This window comes from Macaca thibetana, chromosome 3 (genome assembly GCF_024542745.1).
Source record: "Macaca thibetana thibetana isolate TM-01 chromosome 3, ASM2454274v1, whole genome shotgun sequence".
Taxonomy (NCBI): Eukaryota; Metazoa; Chordata; class Mammalia; order Primates; family Cercopithecidae; genus Macaca; species Macaca thibetana.
In genome coordinates this window covers 157,240,610-157,261,924 of record NC_065580.1, presented here as the reverse complement: position 1 = coordinate 157,261,924, position 21,315 = coordinate 157,240,610, and the positions used below count along the sequence as shown (strand labels likewise).

At 43.9% G+C, this 21,315-nt stretch overlaps 2 protein-coding genes across 12 annotated transcripts in view; both read left to right on the top strand.

Annotated features, from left to right (window-relative positions):
• The window catches only part of PCP4 (Purkinje cell protein 4), a 485,020-nt gene that overhangs the window by 326,595 nt on the left and 137,110 nt on the right, over positions 1–21,315 (top strand). The gene's annotated exons all lie outside the window — the stretch shown is intronic.
• IGSF5 (immunoglobulin superfamily member 5) overlaps positions 86–21,315 on the top strand; it is a 35,945-nt gene continuing 14,715 nt past the window's right edge. Inside the window, 4 exon segments of the mRNA XM_050784867.1 lie at positions 86–197; positions 5,438–5,755; positions 11,144–11,443; positions 20,499–20,702. Coding sequence (XP_050640824.1) covers positions 86–197; positions 5,438–5,755; positions 11,144–11,443; positions 20,499–20,702 — 934 coding nt within the window.

Here is a 21,315-nt window from a genome sequence, read left to right as displayed (position 1 = left end):
TCTAACGTGTCCACGGGCACACACCAGCTGGGGGGTGGGGGAGGGGTGGCACAGAAGACTTCTGAACAGTAGATGCTCGTCAGTGATGGGCAGTTACCTGCTCGCTTTATTTTCCCAGGGCCAGGGAGAACATATGGAGGTGCAGAGCTACGGGAAAGCTGTCCTGACCGTGCTGGTCGTCCTGGCTGGGCTGGCAGGTAGGGGTCGCCTGAGCTTTGTGGGCTGTTCACCAATGTCCGCTTGGAGTGTTGGGGGAAGACGAGGGCCACAGGAGGCCTCTGGAACACACAACTGCCAGAAGAGTCTTTCTCAGCCACTTCCCACTGCAGACCTTCCCATGGCGACCTCTTCTGTGTGACCCATTTCCTCCTGCATCGACTCGACTCCCAGAACGGTCCTTCAGGTGCATGGCATCTCCCCCCATCCTCATCGGGGCCATCACTGTCCTGGGAGTCTGCCTTCGGTTCCTTCCCACAAGTGGTTGCACCTGCTGAAATGTCCCTTCCCCTCCCTGGTTTCTCACCTCTTCAATTTCTCTCTGGCCTTCAAGGAAAACCTGACTCAGAAATCACCTCCTCCCTGAAGCCTCCTAACCCTTGCCATTTTCAGGGCGAGAATCCCAGTTTCCATTTACTGACAGGGGAAGGGTTCTGTTGTGTGTGACACACTCCAGCGCTCTCCAACGGTGTCAGCTGGAGTGAACTCCTGCGTGCAAGGCCTGGGTCTCCTGGTCAGACTACTTTCTATGCGAGAGGCATAGCGTATAGTCTGGGGTGCTGGGAGGAACTGGGGTTTTCACAGCCAGCTTTGGTTTTCATTAGGTTTGTTTAGTTCCCATTGCTTCAGGGGGGTGTTAGTTTTGTGTTCCCAACTAGATAGTAAACTCCTCTTGCATTCCTGATGGCAGTGACTCGAAGGCATTTATTTGAAGAATAACAGACGTACAGAAAGGGGCACATTTCATAAAGGTATAGCTGGGTGACTTTTCACAAAGCGAGCATATTTGTATGATCGACGTTGAGGCCAAGAACCTTCAATGGACAGCTCCCTTCCAGGCACTCCACCCCACTCCCAGTGATCATCATTCTGACTTCTTTTTTTGTTGTTGTTGTTGAGACAGAGTCTTGCCCTGTTGCCCAGGCTGGAGTGCTGTGGCTGGATCTCGGCTCACTGCAAGCTCTGCCTCCCGGGTTTACGCCATTCTCCTGCCTCAGCCTCCCTAGTAGCTGGGACTACAGGCGCCCGCCACCTCGCCCGGCTAGTTTTTTGTATTTTTTTAGTAGAGACGGGGTTTCACTGTGTTCGCCAGGATGGTCTCAATCTCCTGACCTTGTGATCCGCCCGTCTCGGCCCCCCAAAGTGCTGGGATTACAGGCTTGAGCCACCGTGCCTGGCCCATCATTCTGACTTCTAACTGTGTAGACACATTTTGCATGTTTTGTACTTTACAAACATATCTACTCTATTTTAGGTGGCTAGACATTGTGTTTTACAATTCTGGCCATGACAGTGTTTGAAAGAATAAAATGGATAAAATAGAATGGGCAGTAGCAGAGTGTGTTGCCTGCCTAAGAACTGTTTTGTGACATTTTGGCTTTGGGTCTGTTTATACATTAAATCTAAGAGCACCAGAATGTGGTGCCAAAATGTGTTTGGGGATGAAGATATTCTAAAGGCCTGCAGCAAGCAAAGCAAAGTGTTCCAGAGGTGGTTGTTAAACATTTGTTTGTAGAATGGAGAGGAAGACAAGGTCCCTGCTTGTATAGAGCTTAGGGACTGACTGTAGGGTTAACAAACCACCCTCAATATACATCTTAGGCATATGGCATTGTATGGGCCTATTTCAGCCATGGTTACAAAAAACTCTTCCAAAGGTTTGGTGGGCAATGGATGAACGCTGGGTCTAGTGTTTCTGAGACACTTTTTCCTGAAAAAGCTGAGGCAGGCTGGTTGCAGTGGCTCATGCCTATAATCCCAGCACTCTGGGAGGCCAAGGTGGGCAGATCACAAGGTCAGGAGATCGAGACCATCCTGACTAACACGGTGAAACCCCGTCTCTACTAAAAATCCAAAAAATTAGCTGGGTGTAGTGGCACGCACCTGTAGTCCCAGCTACTTGGGAGACTGAGGCAGGAGAATCACTTGAACCCGGGAGGCGGAGCTTGCAGTGAGCCGAGATTGTGCCACTGCACTCCAGTCTGGGCAACAGAGCGAGACTCCGTCTCAAAAAAAAAAAAAAATGCTGAGGAATATGTGCTGTTTTGAGGGCATGGAGGATCTGGGTTGAGGCCTGGAGGTGGCTATTTCAGGAGAGGAGAGTATATGTGGGCTAATTCTAGAGCTCCTGAATGTCCATCCCCAAATTTGTAATGAATGCAAATTTGTAATGAATACCAAAGCGTTCAAATGCTTCATGTTGGAAAGTCTTATGGGTAGAGTCATTTTCATTTGTAGATATCACTCTGAATATCCATTATCAACCTGTGTGTGCACGCGTAATGCTCTTCCCAGCCCTCTCGTTGCCACCTTGCCTACTGTATAATGGGTTATATAGAACTCAACCAACATGTTTATTCCCTCAGTACATAATCACTAAGCAGTTGTTATGGACCACTTCTTTACCTGTCATGTGACGCTGTGCCAGAATCAGGTTGGAAAGCAGGCCGCATTATATAGGGTTCAATGAAACCCCTCTGATGAGACTTTATGGTTTGTAAGGTGGACTCCCCAGCCCCTTAGATAAGAATTTGGGCAAGAGAAGAAAAAGATCAGCCTTCGGTCCTTAGTGACAACCTTAGCTAGTGGCCACAGGGAGGTTCCCAGGCAGGAGGAGACATTGATCTTTCCCAGTGCTCTGCCCCCATCTGACTGTCTGCTCTATAAAGCAAAAGGGAGAGGAAAGAGGAAGGGGAGGTTTTAAGTGAGGCAGGTGATTGTTGGATTCAAGGTCTTCTTTACAGTTTTCTCCTATTCTGTATAGGGGAAGGTTACCGCCGATAAGACACAGCTGAGAGAGGGATGAGCTCCCAGGACCTAAAGTGACCAGAAATACGGCTCCTGAGTCTTGAGGCACAGCTGTAGCGTGGTTTACTTAGGGTTTGTTCTAGCAAGGACATTAACCTTCCTCCAGTGTTTATTCTGAAGAAATGTTTGGCTAGCCTTCCTCATCTCACTGCCTGATCTTGCAGTGTAGAAAAATGCTGATCATTGCGGCTCTTAAACAGTTAGAGCTAAACGCCTAGCTAAACACAGGTAACACAGTCAGGGGAATTTGGTGTTTAGAGTTGGATACCTCCTGTTTCACCTGAAAGTCGAATCAAAGTCAAGGAGTTTCCATCTGGTGCAGCTCCCTCCTTCCTCCTTTTCATCTCCCAGCTGCAGAATAGGGTTATGTGGGCTGCACAGATTGTATGATTCCGTAGTGACACGTGTGGCCTCCAGGGTACATAAAGACTGGCCTTGGAGTGAAATAATCTCAGCACTTCTCACAAGGCATTGGAAGGAACTGTGGTTTCAGAGGGATGCTGGTTCTGTTGGCGCTGCATGGCCCGGGCTTCTCACTGGGTAAGGCTGGGGCTCACCCATCCATCATCCCCACACTCACCCTGCTAGGCTCTGTCCACTCGACTGCCATTGACCCAGGGTGGGAGTGCAGGGGGAGTGTGGTTATTACAGCATGGACCCTTGGGGCGCAGACTTGGCTATTTTCTCTTCTTCTTAACAAGCAATTCAGAGTTCATGGAAAGGGCATTGCGGCTTCCCTGGGGGAATTGTTTTTAAATTCCATTTCTCACACTTAAAACAAAAATCAAAGATCAAAGAGATCTTGGATCAGAGAGATTTGCCCTGAGGTCAGGGAGAATACCTAATCTGAGTTGTGTTTTAAAGTCATACTTTCTCTCTCTCCGTTTTTTTTAAATGATGTCCGAGGACAAAACAAAGAGTAGTAATCATGTTTATCCAAACGCTGGCTTAGCCTTAGTGAACTCTCACCTTCTTCAGTTCTGCCTCTCCCAAGCCAGTGGGCCCCTCCTCCACCATGGCATCCTCGCCTGCTGGTCCTGCTTCTGGAGGGGACTGTTCCTGGTGGCGGCTTATTCCTTCCCTTTCACCTGTCGTTCTTGCAGGGGCAGTTTGGCCCCCATGATGTGCCTGGGTACGCAGGTGAAGTGCTAATGTGCTACTGTGTGTCCAACGGTGTGATTCCTCCCCAGAAACCTTTAGGGCTATAATGAGATTCTTTTAGAACCTGCCGTGCCATTTTTTCAGACAGAGTCTTGCTCTGTTGCCCAGGCTCTAGTGCAGTGGCACGATCTTGGCTCACCACAACCTCTGCCTCCCGGGTTCAAGTGATTTCCTGCCTCAGCCTCCTGTAGCTGGGCTTATAGGCACCCACAACCACACCTGGCTAATTTTTGTATTTTTAGTAGAGACGGGGTTTCACCATGTTGGCCAGGCTGGTCTTGAACTCTTGACCTCAGGTGATCCGCCCACCTCGGCCTCCCAAAGTGCTGGGATTACAGGTGTGAGCCTCTGCGCCTGGCCTACCTTGCAATTTACAAGACAGAAGGAAAGGGAGGAGCTGCAGTATTGGGTGCTACCCAGTGTATATGATGGCAGGCTACCTGGTTCACCCACAGGGATCCCACAACACTAGAAGGTAGTAGGACGTGTTGCCGTCTCATTGATAGGGTGGGCACGAATGAGGAGAAGCCACGGTCTGTGGTGTGCCAGGGTGTCTTCCTGCTATAAACTCTGAATGACATCAGAAGAGAAAAGAAGATGAAATTCAGAGCGGGAAGGTCTGAGTTTGGGTCCCAGCCCCACTGCTGTGAATGCCAATCCTGGGATGTTGCCAGTTGGCAGAGTTGGTTTTTTATGGAGGCTCTGAGGGAGGGTCTTCCGTGCCTCTTCCTTAGCTTCTGATGTTGCTCCAATCCTTGGCATTCCTTGGCTTGTAGATGCATCACTCCGGTCTCTGCATCCATCCTCACATGGTGTTCTTCTCCGCAGGCCTCTGTGTCTCAAATCTCACTCTGCATTTCTCTTGCAGGGACACCTGTGATTGGATTTAGGGCCCATTCTAAACCCAGGTCGATTTCATCTTGAGATCCTTACCTAATTACATCTGCAAAGACCCTATTTTCAAAGGTTCCATTCTGAGGATCCAGTGGACATGTGTTTGGAGGAATACTACTCAACCCAATACAGCTGTAGAGTTAGGGGGTAGAGTGGAAAGGAGGGCATGGCCGTGGCTTCCACCGGAAGCTCCTGATCTGCCGGGGAGAGCTGGTGTTAGGATCCAAAAGACACAGAGTCTGAGCCACTGGATGGTAACCCTGGGGGTTACCACTGATAAATACAGAAAGGTTACAGCACACAGTTGATTTATGGAGATCCATTCATTTACCAACTTGAAAAATTGGCTGCCTTCCAGGTTCTGGATCCGGTAATGAAGTCATAGAAGGCCCCCAAAATGTAACAGTCTTGAAGGGCTCCCAGGCTCGCTTCAACTGCACTGTCTCGCAGGGCTGGAAGCTCATCATGTGGGCTCTTAATGACATGGTGGTGCTGAGCATCAGGCCCATGGAGCCCATCATCACCAATGACCGCTTCACCTCTCAGAGGTACGACCAGGGTGGGAACTTCACCTCGGAGATGATCATCCACAATGTGCAGCCCAGTGATTCGGGGAACATCAGATGCAGCCTCCAGAACAGTCGCCTGCATGGATCTGCTTCCCTTACAGTCCAAGGTGTGTATGCAGGTGGCTTCTGAATGCCACATCTGAAGTCCATCGGGTTAAATGTCAGAGGGCAGGAAGAACCTTCTAAAGTTCATGCTGCGTATGATGGCAGATGTGGTCTACCTTCAGTTGGTGTTGACGTACAATCATTCTGAACTGATGAATGCTTTGTGGTTTGTCGCCTCCTTCCTCCCTCATGCTCTCCCTGCCTCCTCCCTTCCTCTTCCCTTCTCCCCATCTCTTTCTTCCCTCCTATGTGCTCTAGCCTTCAGTTGGCAATAGGCTTAGAATTATTCTGGATGGACTAATGTTTATTGTTTTGTTGATTTATCCCACTTCTTCCTCACTTCCTCCCTTCTTTCCCTTTTTCCTGCTTCATTCCCTCTCTCCTTCCATCTTTGCTTTCCTTCTTTTTTTTCTGGTTAAGACTAATAGAGACAGATTTTATCACTTCCCCTTTGAATCCATTTCAGTATTTAATAGCCTTTCTGGAAATATATCCTGCAATTCTTCTGGGGCTAGTCGCAGTCATTTTTCTTTGATTTAGAGACAGTTGGCAATCACTGCCCTTTCTCTAGTTTTTCCATGTACATGACCATATTTCTCTGCTTACATCATTTATCAACTCTGAAGTATGCTTTAACTTTTTCGTCTTCCCAGCAGAATCCCCCCAACTTATTTCTGTACCCTGCCTTCAATTACAGTAGGATAGTTATTACAGTCAAAGTTGTGTGTTCACTAAATATATCGTCATTGAGAGAAAAGGAAAGAATAAACAAAATTTATAATAATAGATATCTTATTTTTCATTTTAGAGGTAATTTGGAGGCACTGAAGATAATGTTTCACAGTAAAAAAGTAAAAGGATGCTTTACAAAGATTTGGAATAGTCTTACCAAAATTTAGACACTTTGCATCCTTTACAAGTGTATTTATACTCTACTTAAAGATATAGAGTTCCTGATTTCTATGGCAGCATTTCTTATAAGAGTATATATTATATCTTATAAATTATTTCTTATCTCTATGTATTTACTTGTCTGGAGAAATTCCCAAAGATTTTGTTCATATTTATGTTGCTATTAAATCAGATTTCATAACCTTTGGTGGAGACATGTTTACCTATTTCTATTTGTGCTTTAAAAAATGTTTGCTTACTTTAGAAATTTAGCTAAATTGGTATGTCTTTACTTTTGTGTGTTTTTAATTTTGTGTAGTTTAATTAGGGGCACAATTGTATTTTCTAAATAAGTGATTTTACAAGGCTATTTAGGACTGTTGGCCTATTTTGCACGACCAGATTCTTATTATGATAATTTGTGATATAAGAGAAAGAACAGAGGAAAAAAGAATCAAAGATATAAATTCTGGTTTTGGCTTCATCAGTTATCTATCAGACAGACCCCTGAGATGGCTCAATTTCTTCATTTTTAACCTGGAGATGAATCTTCCCAGCCCACCTCAAGGGTTTGCTGTGTGGATCGGGTGAAAAAATGACTAAAGATGGTTTGATGACTCCAAAGTCCTGTCTGATTTAATTCCCTGCACGTTAAGATGGGAGCCAGAGTGTTCTAGTGGTCAGGAGTGCAGACTTCGGGCTTGGCTGCCTGGGTCCATGTTACTGCTTTATGACAATTTGTGACCTGGGGCACAATTACTTAATGACTTTGAGTCCTAGTGTCCTCATCATAGGGCTGCCGTGGTGTCAAATGAGCAGGTCTATGTAAAGCCTTTACCACACCTGGTGCATAGCAATCACTGCATGGCCATTTGCTATTATTTATTGTGTTCCCAATTGTATTGGGATGCTATTGTATTGGGTATTTAAGAGTGACTCAAAGAGGAATGGAATAAGACACAATTTCTTTCTTTTAAAACCTCACAAGAAGAGTGGATAATGCAAGTTGCACAAATAATAGGGATGCCAGTCACCCAGATGCTGGCAAGTGAGATGGAAGGGAGGCAAACTCGGGTTCCAATCAAGAGGGGAGCTTGACAGAGTCAATAAAGCCTTCATGGATGATTTCATGGAGAAGGTGCCATTGAAGATGTACTTTCCAGGTCTGTAGATGGTAGACAGAATGGGAAAGCAAGAGAGAAGGAGGGCATCTCTGGAGCAGGGAAACAGGATCACAGGCATGGCTTATTACTGCTATACTTATGACACATCACATTCAGAAACCATGTGGTTTTGCAGCATGTTTTCCCAAAGTCACAAGTCTACAAATTTGTCTGAATCCCCCAACATGACTTTTTATATATTGGTAGTTATGGTAGTTTTTAGTTTTAATACAGATGGAAGAGCAAGCATTTAGAGGAGGCAAAGACGTCTCCAAGATATTGCGAGAGGAACCTATAGAGCTTGGACAGAACTGCATCCCTTTATCCTCGTGTCATTGCTCTGAATGGTACTTAGTTCCTAGAGGAGCAAATGTTCTCTGAGCAACAGGGTCTCCCTCAAGGGAGAAAGAATCTTGAAAAAAGAGGAAACAACCATGAATTATTTTATGATTGTTTCCCCCTCCTTATATGTCAACAAAATAGAGATGATATAACTCCAAATTGAGTCATCTGAAGTCCATGGGAATATTCTAGTATCACTTTTGTATAAAGTGTTCGTCATGCTACTGGATAACCTTTGTGAAAGCTGGTGGGGGAAGGTGGAATCCCAATTGTACACAGAAAAAGGAACTCCTTCAGATTGCTGAGTTGCTCCACTTGCTGCCTTATCCACCAGTCAATCGAACACCAAATTCTAGACCTCTTATGTTTTGAGGGCTGCAAGGACTTGAGTTCAAAAGTTTCTGTTATTAACTGAGACAATATCATTCCTCCCAGTTCTGGCATCTGAAACCATCTCTGTCACACAAAACAAACACAAAATCCTTTAGACTTAAGGGACAAACGCTTTCTCCTCTCCTTGTTGCATTTACAGTAGCCCTTGAATTAGCAAAACTTCCTTTCTTATTCCAAGGGAATATTCAGGAAGGAATAATTGAGAAGCTAACATTTCAGAGCAAAAAATGTTTCAGAGCTGACCCAGTTCACTGTACTCTGGGGACTCCTCGATGCACCCTGAGGTCCTTTCAGGGTGGTCTGTGAAGTCATGATTGTTTTCATAATAATATGAAGATTCCTATTATTGTTGCCTTTTTCAGCCTCCTCACAAGTGCACAGGAGAGCTTTCCACTGTACATTGGGAAGGTCTGCATGACTCAGCAGAACTATGAAGATTCATATTATTGTTGCCTTTTTCATTCTTATTCTCACAAGTGCACAGGAGAACTTTCCACTGTACATTGGGACGGTCTGCATGACTCAGCAGAACAGCATTTTCCAGATGACTGAAGTGTAATAAATTCATGCAAGAATAAAAGGTCCATTCAAAGTGCCAGATAGTGCAATGGGTTTTAACATAACAGAAAATGAAAGTTCCTTGATAGAATTTCAGATTCCACTGTGTAAAAAACATTTAAGAAACCTCAGCCGGGAACGGTGGCTCATGTCTGTAATCTCAGCATTTTGGGAGGCCCAGGCGTGCAGATCACTTGAGCCCAGGAGATTGAGATCAGCCTGGGCAGCATGGTGAAATTCCATCTCTTAAAGAAAAAAGTGCTGGGTGCAGTGGCTTACGCCTGTAATCCCAGCACTTTGGGAGGCCGAGGAGGGTGGATCACCTGAGGTCGGGAGTTCGAGACCAGCTTGACCAATATGGAGAAACCCCGTCTCTACTAAAAATACAAAATTAGCTGGGCATGGTGGTGCATGCCTGTAATCCCAGCTACTCGGGAGGCTGAGGCAGGAGAATCGCTTGAACCTGGGAAGTGGAGGTTGCAATGAGCCAAGATGGCATCATTGTACTCCAGTCTGGGCAACAAGAGTGAAAATCTGTCTCCAAAAAAAAAAAAAAAAAAAAAGAAAAGTAAGTTTTGGTACAGTATCAAGAATATCCACAATTATCTGCAAAGCTATTAAATACTCCTCACTGTTCCAACTACATATCTGTGTGAAGTCAGGTTTTCTTTATATCCTTCAAACAAGGCTGTATATTGCAACAGACTGAATGAAGAGACAGCTATGAGAATCCAGCCAGACATTACAGAGATTTATATAAGTATAAAACAATGTCACTCCTCTTATTATTTTAGTTTAAAAGTGTGATTCCTTTCCATAAAAATATGTTAATCAAAATTAACATGTAATAAAATTATTATTATTTCTAAATATATACTTTAAAATAATTGTTTAACTTTAATGTAAAATATGATAAATGTTGGTAGATAAAACTCACATAAATGAAAGGTCTTTGGAGTCCTCAGTGATTTTGAAGAGTGTAAAAGGTACTGAAACCAAAATGTTTGAGAAGTGTTGATCTGGTCAAACTATCTCATTCAGTAAGTACAACAAAGAGAGCCAAAAAAATTCAGTGACTTGCCCAAAGTGATGACAATTTTCTGGCAGAACCAAGATTGGGAAGAAATTTTTTGATTCTTAGTTTAGTATTCTTTCCCTTATGTTGTGTAGTCCAGAGTTTCAGCATGTTTTTGCTTGGACATTTATATGTATGTGTGTATATATATATATATTTCACTAACGCTGTCTTTACTGGGGCCAATCTTCAGGTTGTTTTAGTCACACTTGTGAAAACAAGTATTATTTTCATATGGGTTGTTTTCAGTATGAATGCTGACCTATGCAAGAGTGTTCTTAATAAAAAATAACCTATCTAAGTTATTCTGACACATGATTTGGGTTAGTTATTTCTGTAAATATTAGATTGGATTTTGATTTAATTTGTAATGAGAAACCTGTGTTAAGGCAATATCCTAAGAAGTTACGTTTAAGACCATATGCCCCTAGAAATAAATAAAAATGTATCTGATTGACCAAAACTCCAGGGGAGACTTGCGTCCCACTCTGGGCTGTGTCCTCGTCACAGTGAGAAGAAGGTGAAGCTCGTTTCTCTTTTTCGCTTTGCTCCCTGGACAGCCCAAGATAATTCTGTAGCTCACTTCAGGTACTGCATAGCCTCCTATGGCACGCACTCTCCCTTTTCTTTCCCATATAATTATTTCCCCTGGTTTCTGACTTTTATGAAGCATTTTCTGTGTAACTTTGTGCTTTCTTGTGAGCAACCTCACCTTCTTCAGAGACCCTGGCAGGTGTGCAAAAAAGACCCAGATAAAATCTGAGTTAAGATTTCCCAGTAGAGACACAGCCCCTTTGGGCTTGGGAAAATAGGTCTCACAAAACGTTATTTGAAGCAAAATTAAAAAAAAAAAAGAGACAGACTCCGTCTCAAAAAAAAAAAAAAAAAAAAAAAGAGAGAGAAAAAGAAAACTTAGAAGTGAGAGTCACAGTCATGTCTTCAGTGTGTTTCTCTCTTTTCTTCTTTAGTTATGGGAGAGTTGTTCATTCCCAATGTTAATCTTGTAGTCGCTGAGAATGAGCCTTGCAAAGTTACTTGTCGAGCCTCGCACTGGACCCGGCTCCCGAATATTTCCTGGGAACTCGGTCTCCTGGTCAGCCATTCAAGCTATTATTTTGTTCCGGAGCCCAGCGACCTTCAAAGTGCAGTGAGCATCCTGGCTCTGACCCCACAGAGCAATGGGACTTTGACATGTGTGGCTACCTGGAAGAGCCCGAAGGCCCGCAAGTCTGCAACTGTAAATCTCACTGTGGTTCGGCGTCCCCAAGGTAAGTGATGACTTTCTGCTTTACATGAAATGAATGATTATTTCATGCTTCACTATTATGTAGAATACTCCTTCATCCACAATGCCTGGAAAAACCATATGACAACCTTGATTTCGGGTAGGGATGATAAGGCCAATCACATCTGCTATCAGCTTAATAATCTTTTTTTTTTAATTATTATGCTTTAAGTTCTAGGGTACATGTGCACAACGTGCAGGTTTGTTACATATGTATACATGTGCCATGTTGGTGTGCTGCACCCATTAACTCATCATTTACGTTAGGTATATCTCCTAATGCTATCCCTCCCCCATCCCCGCACCCCACGACAGGCCCCAGTGTGTGATGTTCCCCTTCCTGTGTCCAAGTGTTCTCATTGTTCAATTCCCACCTATGAGTGAGAACATGTGGTGTTTGGTTTTTTGTCCTTGCGATCAGTTTGTTTGCTGAGAATGATGGTTTCCAGCTTCATCCATGTCCCTACAAAGGACATGAACTCATCCTTTTTTTTGGCTGCGCAGTATTCCATGGTGTATATGTGCCACATTTTCTTAATCTGGTCTATCACTGATGGAACTTGGGTTGGTTCCAAGTCTTTGCTATTGTGAACAGTGCCACAATAAGCATACGTGTGCATGTGTCTTTATAGCAGGTGGGACTGTAAACTAGTTCAACCATTGTGGAAGACAGGGTGGTGATTCCTCAAGGATCTAGGACTAGAAATACCATTTGACCCAGCCATCCCATTACTGGGTATATACCCAAAGGATTATAAATCATACAGCTTAATAATCTTATACCCTCATCTGCTTTTAAAATTCCATCTTAAAGTTTTTTCTCTTATTACATTTGAAAGCCATTTAGAATCTTGCCAATTATTTATCATCAAAGAGCATCAAGTTTGGAGAGAAATGCTTGAGTTAAACATTTTTTTCTGTAGCTTTTACCCGCCACTAGATATAAAGCAATAGATATTGTGGGAATATCCTGTTTACCCACCTAATACAAAAATTTTTAAAAAACTTTTATTTTAGGTTCAGGGTTACACACGCCGGTTTGTTATACAGGTAAACTCATGTCACAGGGGACTGTTGTACAAATTATTTTATGACCTAGGTACTAAGCCTACCCATTAGTTATTTTTTCAGTTGGATTCCACCCACTGAGCCAGTACGAAGCAGGTCCTCATCTTGCAGGAGGGCCTCAGGTCTCCCTGAATTTCTTCCAATCTTAGTTGAAGTATAATGCTTCATTTTTTCCCCCAGCAAATCCACAATGTATTTGAAAGTGCCAAGTCTATATGTATATAGTTTAACTTGACTAAATGACATAACTTTAAAGTTTAGATCCCTCTAAAGAATCTCCTGTGGGTTTTTTGGCGTACCAGACACTCTAACCACATTCCTTGAAGGGGCCCATAGAGCCTGTGTGCTTTGAGTCAGCCTGGACAGAGTGGGCCCGGGATGTTGGAGACTGACTTTAACTTAACATATTACAAAAGAGGAAGTGAGGCCTAGAGAAATTCTATGCTTCCATCTGGGTCACACAGCCAACGTGGCAGAGCTGGGTCTAGAAGCTGAGAAGAGCTTTTCTTCTCGACTAAAGCTTTTCCCACCATGACAACACCCTTACCTGAGATCTTCCAAAGTTCAGAACAAAGCCACAGCCACAGCCAAATAATAATGGTAACGATAATAAACAGCACTCTATAGCACTTACCCACTTATCAGGCACTGCTCTGAGCACTTCTCAAGTATTCACAGAATTAACCTGCCCGACAGCCGTGTGAGTGTCGCTGTTATTCCTATTGTCAAGGCAAGGTGACAGGGACAGTGCTGTTGGGATTTCGCCCACATCTGTAGCGTGAGTAAATGACAGGGCAACCTCTACTCACCTGTAGAGTGAGTAAATGACAGGCAGTCTGTCTCCAGAAACTGCTCACCTGGCAACTCCGCCCGCCGTGTGAGAGCCACTTGGAGGGTACATGAGGTCCCATGGCTGCTGTAACAGAGGACCACAGGCTTGGTGGCTTAAACAACAGAAATGGATTTTCTCACAGTCCTGGAGGCTGGAAGTGTCAGCAGCGCTGGTTCCTCCTGAGGGCTGGGAGGGAGCCTCTGTCCCTTACCTCCCGCCTTGTTCCCTGTGGTTGCTGGCCATCTTCCACCTTCCTTAGCTTGTAGAAATGTCACCTTCCTCTCTGCCTTCATCTTCACTTGGTGTTCTCCTAGTTTTTTGGGTCTTTGCTGAGATAAACATTTTCGAACGGTACAGGTTGTTTTTGCAAGATGCCTCTCAATTTGGGTCAATTTGGATTTTTCTAAAATGTTTCAGCATACTTTGATTTAGGCTACAGATTTTTGGCAAGATATAGGTAATATCATGTGATCACAGGATCACAGTTTTCATCGGTGTAAGTTGGACCCTTTGGTGAAGGTGGCATACCCTGAATTGATCCAACATAAAAGTACCTTTTTGCCTTTATAATTAATGTGTAAGCAATAGATATTGTGGGAATATCCTGTTTACCCACCTAATACAAAAATTTTTTAAAAACTTTTATTTTAGGTTCAGGGTTACACACGCCGGTTTGTTATACAGGTAAACTCATGTCACAGGGGACTGTTGTACAAATTATTTTATGACCTAGGTACTAAGCCTACCCATTAGTTATTTTTTCTGCTCCTCTCCCTCCTTCCACCCTCCACCCTCAGATAGACCCCCGTGTGTGTTGTTCCCCTCTATGTGTCCATGTGTTCTCATCATTTAGCTCCCACTTAGAAGTGAGAACAGGCGGTATTTGGTTTTCTGTTCCTGTGTTCGTTTGCTAAGGATAATGACCTCCAGCTCCATCCATGTCCTTGCAAAGGAGACGACTTTGTTCTTTTTCCACCTACTAACTTTTACATTCATTGATGAATCATTGCCTGAATCAATTACTTCTATGGTGGTTGTAAAGAGTGATTTCCTGCTTCCATTATTCTTTCCATATCTATTAATTGGCTTTCTTTTGTTAAACAAGAGACTTCCCTCCCCTTTCTTCCTTTTCTTTTTTCTTCCTTTTTTCCCCTCACAGTTTTAGTAGGGACTCAGTTTTGTTCAATACATTCTAATCTATTCCTGTCATTTTTCATTTTGACACTCAGATTGCTCCAGACATGGCCAGTTGGTGTCCCTTCAAGCTGGTGCTGGCGTCCTTCTGACATCCCCCTATTAGTTTTCGAGCACCTGGACCCATTAGGTTTTCCAGACTCACTTTGTACTCCCCTGTCTCCACCTGGAATCAGTCATTTTTCCAGGGAGCCAACCTTAAATATCATACGTTAGTCTACTTAAATATGGTAAAGGATGGTCCAGGCTTTGAAAGAGAAGATATTTTAAAATTCCATTAGCACCAAATGGAATAAAATGGACTGGTTAAAGCATATATCCTAACAAGGTAATGATACAGCAGGAGCTCTGGCCTGATTGATGGTACCTTAGAGAGAGAGATTTTAGAGACTGGCTTGCCTGCAAATGTTTTCTTTTGCAGTGGAAGGGAAAGGGAGCACTTAATTTCCCTTTATCAGGTTTAATTTGCTGAATTCTTCTTAGACCAGGACTAGTGCCTTAATGACGGCAGCTGGAGGCATGGCTGCTGGGAGCGGGAGGCTCAGAGGGTGCTTGCAATGAGTCTAGCTTTATTGAACTCATTTGGAAAAGGGTAATTTGTTTCTAAATTATTCATCAAGATCCAGTGCAGCTGATGGCTGGCTGCATGTTATGTGTTTTATGTAAGTTTTATTAGCTGAAGACCTCATTGCAGCCTTGGCTGGCAGAGCTGGTGACCAGACGAGGCTGTAAGGAGAACAGCCAGGTTTCTAGAGAGCCAAGCGTTAATGGGTCTATGCCCATTCAGTCTTCTTCAGGAATCACATAAACATCCATTTTCCCCCCATTTCCTAAAAGTGCAAAGCATTTGTTTTCATTTCTGAAATGATCCCTGCAAGTCATTGAAAGAAGAATGACGTCAACTTTGGAAGCCTATCCAATCAGGGCAAGTCACAGGGTTGTATGAAGTACTTCCTGGTTTATAGTTCAAAAGGTTTCTTTAGAGAAAAGCATTCTGGGAAGACTAACCCTCATTTCAGATCTGTTTTTTAGAAATTGATTTTCTTAACTACAGAAGTGATACAAACCTCGAGCACTGCAGATGTATCCAAAACTAGAGAGTGAGGCCCTCTCACCCTGACTTGGGAGAAGCACTGTCAGAGCCATCTGCCCGTCGGGGTGCTTTTCTTTGTGCAGTTATTTGTGTGTAGGTTGTGAAATGGTTAAAATGAAGTAGTGTTTTTAGGACACACGAGCACCTTGTAGAATGTAGTGATTCTTGGTTATAACCTTACCGTGTTGAGAAATGGCAATTTTGGGCGCAGAGAAGAGTAGTAGAAGTGACAGTCCTGGGCCTTTGCCCTGGCACTGATGGTGCAACTTTGGGCAAGTCAGCAATCTTCAGGGCTCAGTTTTCTCACCTGTAAAGTGGGTAGGAGAAGAATAGAGAAGTCCTCTCTCCCGGCTGTGGGTCAGGGCCAGCAGAGGAGCCTTCTTCATAAATACACTGAGGCTCAGCTGCCTCCTGGGGGTTTTGTTTCATGGGTTTTTGTGGATTCTGGGAATTACAATTGTAAAAAACGTTCCCAAGTTACTCTCATGGGCAGCCAGGATTGGGGGCTACTGAACTGAAAAAAATCTCCAAGGTCCAACCTTCCCATCCAGCCCGATCAAGTGCTTTGTCTACACAGACTTGGACATCAGACAACCTGGGTTCCAGTCCCGGCTCACCCAATCACTAGCTGTGTGTCTTCTGGACAAGTTACTTACCCTCTCTGAGCCTCAGTTTTAGAACAGTCCTTGCCCCAGAGCACACAGGACTGGAAAGGGAGTAATTGTTATCATTCACACTATTGATTCAGAGATCTCTTGTGTCGCCTGTAGTGGGCACAGGGATGTGCTTTGCGCATGATGGTGGTAACATTTGGTATTCATATGTACTTGGCACATGGTGGTGGCGACATTTTATATTAATACATTTGGTTTCAAGAAATTCTATACCTTTTAAAACCTCTATGCATTCCTTTGAGAGCATCTGGGAAATGCTATCTTCCTTGTCTTCACAGATGGGAAAAGGACAATCTCCAAGCAGAGGTTAAAGCACATGGTAAAGTCAGTAATGAGGCCCTAACAAGCACACAGTGGTGTGAAGGAGCGTAGGGGGAAAGGCAAGCGGCGTTGACCTTGGAGCTCATCTTCGTTAGTCACTATTCAGCTCTAGTATGCTCATCCTCTCCAGCACACCCGCCATTCACCTGAGCCAGGCACACCCACACCCTCCAGGGGTTACAAGGCACAGACCAGCACCCCACTGTAGACTTTATGCAAATATGTTTATGTCACCTCTGGGCCATATTTTCCTCAGAAGGATTATTCTACATTGGAGACAACACATGGCAGGATGGAAAGATATGAGCCAGGAGCCCTGTGGCTTCCTGTTCTGGACTCCCTGTGCCATTTACTTAGTTCCTCTGTCCTGAGCATCTTGTCTGCATGAAAATTGGATTATGGATGACATCATTCCAAGAGTCTGTTTTCTGTCCACTGTCAGATTTTTGATTTGTCAGTAATATATGGCTACCATCTATTTTTCAATCTACAGTAAATGCACTCTTTTTAAAAAAAAATTAGCCCCATACTAAACAAAAATATCCATGCATGTGGGTATACTTATATATATACATACAATATATGTGTTATACATGATAAACTTGAAATGGTTATGAAAATAAGAAAGGGCTGTCTGTGTAGCCCCAGCACTAAATCATGCCTCTTGCTGACTTATACGCTACACTTTGGGCTCCACTGGATTAAAGGGAGACTTCAGTTTAAGTCTCACCTAGGCATAAAACTCCTTGGAACATTTGCCTTCCACTGGAGTGTGGTCACAACAAATAGGAAGCGAAAGAGTAAGTGATATGGTTCCTAATACCAGCTCCATTTTGGTCAGCGTTTGGGGCTTTTAACTGAATGCAGGCATCACTTTCTGAACTTTGTGGTTAAATTAAGGGACAAAAGAGTGTTTAAAGTCCCTCTGGCCCTCAGTCTCTCCCTTGACTCAGTCACCACCCCCAGCAAAATGTCCCTTCCCTTCTGTTCAACATGCACTCCCTGAAAATAAGGCAGGCTCTCTGTGCTAGATTAAGGCGGGCCGCCTCCATGCTAGATCAAGGCAGGCCATCTCCGTGCTAGATCAAGGCAGGCCGTCTCCATGCTAGATCAAGGCAGGCCATCTCCGTGCTAGATCAAGGCAGGCCGTCTCCGTGCTAGATCAAGGCAGGCCATCTCCGTGCTAGATCAAGTCAGGCCGTCTCCGTGCTAGATCAAGGCAGGCCGTCTCCGTGCTAGATTAAGGCAGGCCGTCTCCGTGCTAGATTAAGGCAGGCCGTCTCCGTGCTAGATTAGAGGAAATGTCACGTCCAGATTCAGGAAGTTTGTCACACTCATGTTTCTGTCTAGTAGGGGAAGAAAAGTCTACCGATAGGGAGTGTGTGAGTAAGTCCACAAGCATACTGTCTTGTGTCAGTGAGAATTTCAAGCCTGTCTCTTAAATCTTGAGCCAGACCTCATTGGCTAACCCCAGCCAGCTCCCTTATTAAGAAAACTTGTTATATTTGCAAACTTCAGTTCGTAAGAGTTCGTTAAATTGGAACTAGGATGACCACTGCCAACTGGAACCTGTGCGCTGTAACTTACAGCATTCTCAGAACTTTCACACACACCCCTGAACAGCCTGGTGGGAAAAGAGCCATTATTGGCAAGTGAGCAAGAGGCCAAAGGTAATGCAGCAAGAAATGCTGGTCATGAGATTTGACTGGTTCCAACCACAGGAAACCTAAAGTTCTTTCTCAGTCACAAACCTCCCACATAGTGGTCCAACCTCCAACTCAAGACTGTGAAGATCATTGATGCAACTCTGGACTTCATCATTTTATTATCACATCTGTGGGAGGGGGAGTGTGAGAGCATCCTGTCATGTCGTGGGTAGCTTGGGCAGTGTTTACATTCTGGCTGCATACAAGGGATCCCCAAAATGTGGGTCACCGACTGTCTGCCTCAGAATCATGGGGGTATCATTCGGGATATCCTGACTCTGTGTCCCCTGAGGTGGGCTTTGAATCTGCATGTGCAGTGATATTCCAGGTGATGCTTGGGATTCTGCTGTCTGTGGAGCAAGGGGATAAATGTGCTCCTCTGCAGGCGAAGGGTCTGCCTTGTGTCAGTGCTTCAACTCTGGGAAGGTGTGGAATGGGAAGGGTGTATTCTGTTCCTTCCGTCTTCACCATTTTTGGGAGAACCCTTTACAAGTCTCTGTCTATTCCAGCTCATCTTGGATGGTGGGAGAGGTGGAGATAGACAGCATTAGGAAAGTAGTTTGACTTCCTTACAATCCTACAGTTCTGCTCTGGGCATCTTACTATGGGGAGAAAGGTGATCCCTAGACCTGGTTCAGCTGCAGCTGACTGCCTGGTGCATAGACTTCTCTTCTCCATGTAGAGTCATTTAACTTTGACACAGGAATAGCCAACTACTATTGCACAGTCAATTTTCCAGGAAAATTATAAGGAGGAACATCTAAGAGCTGTTTTTGAACGCTAGTCTCTGGTTCCAAAGTGGTGGATGGCCATTGATTTCAAGGCAAACCCCATGTTCCTGTTTCAATATTTTCTAATGACTAGTATCTAATGAAATAGCATGCATTTACATTAATATACCACCCAAGCATGCAGGGTTGAGAACTGTCTCTTAATCTTTCCCTTCATCCATGCATCCACCCACCCACCCACCCACCCATGCATCCATCCATCCACCCACCCACCCACCCATCCATTCATCCATCCATCCATTCATCCTATATTAGGGTTCTCTAGAACCTAAATAGCATGCATTTACATTAAGATGCCACCCAAGCACACAGGGTTGAGTGACAGCCTTTCATTGAATAGCAATTCACAATTAAACAGATCAACTTAAATGTGTGTGGTTTGACGTCAGCGTGGTGTGCTAGGGAGAAGCGAAGGGCTAGATGAAAATTTTCTTGCAACATCAGTGTAATTCCCATACTGTCTCTTTCTGTGATGATAAAAATGTTCTACATCTGTAGTGACTGAGCACTTGAAATGTGGCTAGTGCAACTGAGGCACTGACTATTTAAAGACTCATACTTTTAATTAACTTAAATTTGAATTTGGATAATCGTGTGAAGCCACAACAGCTCTGCCTAAGACATAGTGGAAAAGAATCAAAATGGCTTTTTCCTCTGTCCTTCTCTCCCTACATCCATCTTGCTCCCTGATTGCTCTGCCTCACTTTACCCTTTTTTCCTGCTGCCTCCATGACTACTAGGTAAAATAAGAGGGAAACATACACACTAAGGAAGGTGCCTCCTGAAAAGCTATGGAAAAAGCAATTACTGTGTGAGGAATGAATTTGAGGAGTCGGGGAGTTGGATGGGGCAAGGGTGAAAGCCATGAACCTAAGTTCCTTTAGAAGTGACCCTCCCTCAAAATACCCTTGTTTCCTCTGGGCTCTGGATTCTCAACGAGTGGGGACTTGGAAGGGAGAACAAAATGTCTTTATTCCAGTCTTGTCCATTTTAGTGCTCAAAAAGTTTCCTTGATTAAATAAAGGATGTCAAACGTGACCATCACTATGCCAGCCTCAGGGGATTGTCAGCCGAGCCCTGCCTTATCTACCTTTCAGGGATATTAGAGACATTAAACAACCAACACCTGGACTGGGTTACTAAGAAGTTGTTTACTGGCAGAAATAAATATTGTGATGGAAGGTACTGTAGAGTATTGAATAATTAAACACATTGAAAGAAGCTTGACCTATGACGCCTAGCCATAGCACGCTGAATGGTTATAATATTACTAGAACACATAATGCAACTTGTAATGGGGCAGAATCTGTGATTCTAGGCAGTGCAAGTATCACTAAAATATATATTTTTCTCCTTTAGGCACCGGAGGTGGTATTAATATTCCAGGTATATTATCAAGTTTACCAGGCTTAGGTTTTTCATTGCCTACGTGGGGCAAAGTTGGACTTGGATTAGCAGGCACCATGCTTCTGACGCTGACGTGTGCTCTTACAATACGCTGCGGCTGCTGCCGCTGTTGTGGCTGCAAATGCTGCTGCCGTTTCTGCTGCAGAAGAAAAAGAGGTAACTTTTTTGTTCATTTACATTTGTACATACGTCTGAGCTTTTGGTACAAGCAGTTGAAGTTAATGAACTCATCAGCTCTTTCAAAGATAGATGAACCACAATGTCACTTTACCTCTATTAGAATGCTATTATAAAAAAGACAAAAGATAACAGGCGTTGGAGAAGCTGTGGTTGCACACTGTTGGTGGGAATGTAAATTGTTACAGCTTTTGTGGAAACACTATGGAGGTTCCTCAAAAAAATTAAAATAGAGCTATCCTATAATCCAGCAATCCCACTCCTGGGTCTATATCCAAAAGAAATGACGTCTTCATATTGGAGAGATATCTGCATTCCCATGTTCATTACATCACTGTTCACAATAGCCAAGATATGGAATCAACCTGTGTACATCCGTAGATGAATAGACAAAGAAAATGTGGTATATAGACACAATGGAACACTAGTCAGCCTTCAAAAAGAAGAAAATCCTGTCCTTTGCTACACCCTGGAGAGACCTAAAGGACATTATGCTAAGTGAAATAAGCCAGACACAGAAAGGCAAGTATTGTATGATCTCCACTATAGGTGGAATCTAAAAAAGCCAAGCTTGTAGAAATAGGAGGTAGAA